A 3,416-nucleotide genomic window follows, 5' to 3' on the forward strand; every position below is an offset into this window, starting at 1 on the left:
CTCGGCGCCGACTCTCAAGGCCCTACAGCCATTGATTACCGGTTTGTTTTGCTCTATAATCTCCGCTATGTGTTTAAATTTGCATATCTGCAATTTTCTTTTTTTGGTTTCTGTGATTTTGTATCGGTTTGAGGAATTGGAAATAGGCGATTAGTGTCTAATAACAATTAATGTGGATACAGTTCTCTTCTACAGGAAGATGAATTTCACAAACTAGCTGATTCTGCTATTCATGACCTTCAAGAGAAGTTCGAGGTCGATGAATGAAATTTATCTGCTTCCAAGTTTATTCAAAAGAAATTATCTTTATATCTTATGGGTTGATTTAATTGCTGTTGATGCTGTGCAGGAATATGGCGACAGTGTCCAAATTGATGGGCTTGACATAGATTATGGGGTGCGATTGATTGATGTGTTCTTTTTTAGGTTATGCCAGCTTAATAGTTTTCTTTTGTGTCTTTAATGGGTTCTTCTTTTCTTGATGTTGTTGGTAGAATGAGGTTTTGACTCTCAAGCTTGGAGATTTGGGCACCTATGTGCTGAACAAGCAAACGCCCAATAGGCAACTTTGGTTGTCTTCACCGGTGAGGTATCAAAATTGTTCTACTTGTTGTTTCAGTTTTCATGTGCTGTGCTGCATTGTTGCATTTTGGTCTCACAATGACGGCCTTGCTTCTGTTTTTCTTGTCCAATTGTCTCTTAGCACGCCAGATTTCTTATTCCTCTCCTTGTTATTGAATTTTTTTTACTCATAATTTTTATTTAAGAACTAGATTTAAGTTTAGCCCTTTCATTTAGAAATCAAGTAGGTTTTTTCTTTTATTTTCTTTTTCGGTTTGATTATGTTTTCAAATGAATTATCATTGATCAATGGAAGTGTTGTAGTCATTATAATAATTGAATTTGTTCGGTATGATTAAGCAAGTTAGAAATTCAGTTGGTCAAATGATCAAGTTAATAGGTTCCTTTAAAGTGGCAAACTGTTAATAGGTTCCTTTAAATTGATTGACCCTGGACGGTGGAGTCCTGGTTATTGTTAGTAATTTTGTATCTTAGTAGAAAGTAAGTTAATTGGATGGTGGACGATAGTGCAAAAAATTTGGACTTCATTTTTTGGAAGTGTCATGTTGGTTAATTTTTTGAAGGATACAAGATAGTGAAAAGAATACACTATGGTTCATCTTTCTCAGACAATTGTTTTTAAGTAGCATTGTTGGCCATGGCATGGCTACTTAGGACAACTCACTTTTAGGAATACAATCTAATTTGCGAGATTCTTTAATTTACTTCGAGACTTTTTTGGTAGAACAATTAATAGTAGAAATAAAAGAGTAAGGGCCGACAGATCGATCAAATGTTTGTGTCATTCTCTAAACCTAGAATTTGGTCATCCATCAGGTTTGAAGTTGTATGCATAATTCCTATGTTTTTTGTTTTTTCCTGTTAAGGATTTTAATTCTAGTCTCAATTCCATTTATTAGGTCATGGTATAATGTCCGAAATGTAAAAGTTTTGCAGCAATTGTAAATGTTAATTTTTTATAGAGAGCAAAATGGCTGGAGTTCAGAATGTAATTCACACACACACACACATGCACAAGCATCCAACAAAGAGAAAAGAATCTCATTGAAAAGCTTTTCTAGTTACAAGTGATGAAATTAATTGACTAGTTTTGTTAACCCAAACAATAATGAAGCTTAAAATTTACTGTTAGTTTTAATCTGTCTACTATTTAATCTTTTTCTCTGATTGAAGTAAGTGATAATCTAACTAAAATGATCCTTGATCACCGCCGTGATGCTCTTGATGAATTCAGGGAGTACTTTGGTTGGCAATTCTTTTTCTTAACTTTTTAATTTTCTTATGAAGTTGAATTGTTATTGTTTTCTTGCAGTGGCCCATCGAGGTTTGATTGGGACCGAAGTGCTCAAGCTTGGGTTTATAGGCGGACAAAAGCAAATTTGTTGAAAGTTTTGGAAAGTGAATTAGAGCAACTATGTGGTCAACCTATCAAACTTACTTAGTTGTAGTAAATTCTTAAAGTGTATTAAAGAATTTTGTTTCCTAGGTGATATCCCGAATTGTCATTTACCGGGTCTCTTTTGGTTTATATGTGGATATTGATCCCTCTGCTCGTTTTATAAAACTCATTCAACAACCGTGTCAATCGATGATATTTGTTTAAAATAAAATCTCTGCTTTTCTTGGATGCCATACATAGTTGCTGTTGAGTAAGGGGAAGAGATTTTTGACTACCTATACTATTGCTTGGTAGATTTCCAATTTGCTTCGCAGAATATTTTTCTGGTGGATCAATTCATTGGCACATTTGCTGCTGAACTACCAACTTGTATGAATACAGCGCGCGCACATGCTGGTTCTGGGCTAGATTTTTCCCAGTTCTAGGTGAAATACTTGTAATAAAGGCCCCGTTTGTTCTGGAAAATAACTTATGTTTGAAAAAAGAAAATGTTTTTTTGAAAAATATTTTTTAAATTATTTATTTCCGTTGTATGATTGCAATATTAAAAATTAGTTAAAATTATTAAAAGTTTTGATTCATAAGACTATAAAAATATTAATAATAATAAAAATTTTGAATTTTATTGTTAATACAAGAAGAATGCAAAAAAAAAAAAAAAAAAAAAAAAAGGTAAATTGTGAAACTCATTGGTGACTAGTGTGGTGGATGATGGTAAATGGTAACTGATTTATAAGATTCTAATAAATTTATTAATGTCTAGAAAATATTTTCCCCTTATGAAAAGTTATTTCATTAAAAATAATTTAATTTTCTTGTTTAATTTTCTTTTGATCAAGAAAATATTTTTCAAATTGATTTATTTTTTTGAACGACTAAAGAACCGAAAATTATAAAAACTATTTTTTTATAAATTATTTTATGGAAATAAATAAAGCCCAATATTATAAATATCAACAACGAACTGAAACTCAAAATTTCAGAAATCTAATACTTGACTCATATGGTGCAGCTAAAGAACTATCAAACTTCCAAGTCCCAATCACCATATATTTTATTCCCGGGATCGACTCTATTCAATTCAATAGCTAAAACTTTTATATCAAAGAGATTTCCATCTTGCAAGGCGGAATATAACTTCTTTTCCTTTTTCCTTTTCTTCTTCTTCTAATCAAAGGAAGCATAGATGGCTTTCCCCAGCCATACGATTTAGGGACTGTTAGATTGAACGGTTGTAATCTAATGGTCAAATGTTTTTGATCAGTTACTGAAATTATTTCAGGGACCGACGACCAAAAGCCCAAAAGGGACAACAAATCAGGCCCAAGGAGCAAAGCGCCTCTAACATTTTTGTCATAAAGTATATATATATATTTTTTTAGAAAAAACTACCATTGGGTCCCATATTATGCTAAAATTAATCACTTTCTCCTTG

At 32.2% G+C, this 3,416-nt stretch overlaps 1 protein-coding gene across 1 annotated transcript; it reads left to right on the forward strand.

Annotated features, from left to right (window-relative positions):
* On the forward strand, positions 1 to 2,216 carry FH (frataxin-like protein; the record flags this gene model as incomplete). The annotated part of the gene is given in 5 exon segments (XM_089718722.1): positions 1 to 41; positions 183 to 255; positions 350 to 397; positions 495 to 589; positions 1,895 to 2,216. Coding segments are annotated over 5 exon segments (387 nt in total), but the record flags the coding sequence as incomplete, so codon positions are not given.
* Positions 2,217 to 3,416: the final 1,200 nt, after the last annotated feature.

This window comes from Jatropha curcas, chromosome 3, assembly GCF_041381405.1.
Source record: "Jatropha curcas cultivar XTBG-Jc1 chromosome 3, XTBG_Jcur_1.0, whole genome shotgun sequence".
Taxonomy (NCBI): Eukaryota; Viridiplantae; Streptophyta; class Magnoliopsida; order Malpighiales; family Euphorbiaceae; genus Jatropha; species Jatropha curcas.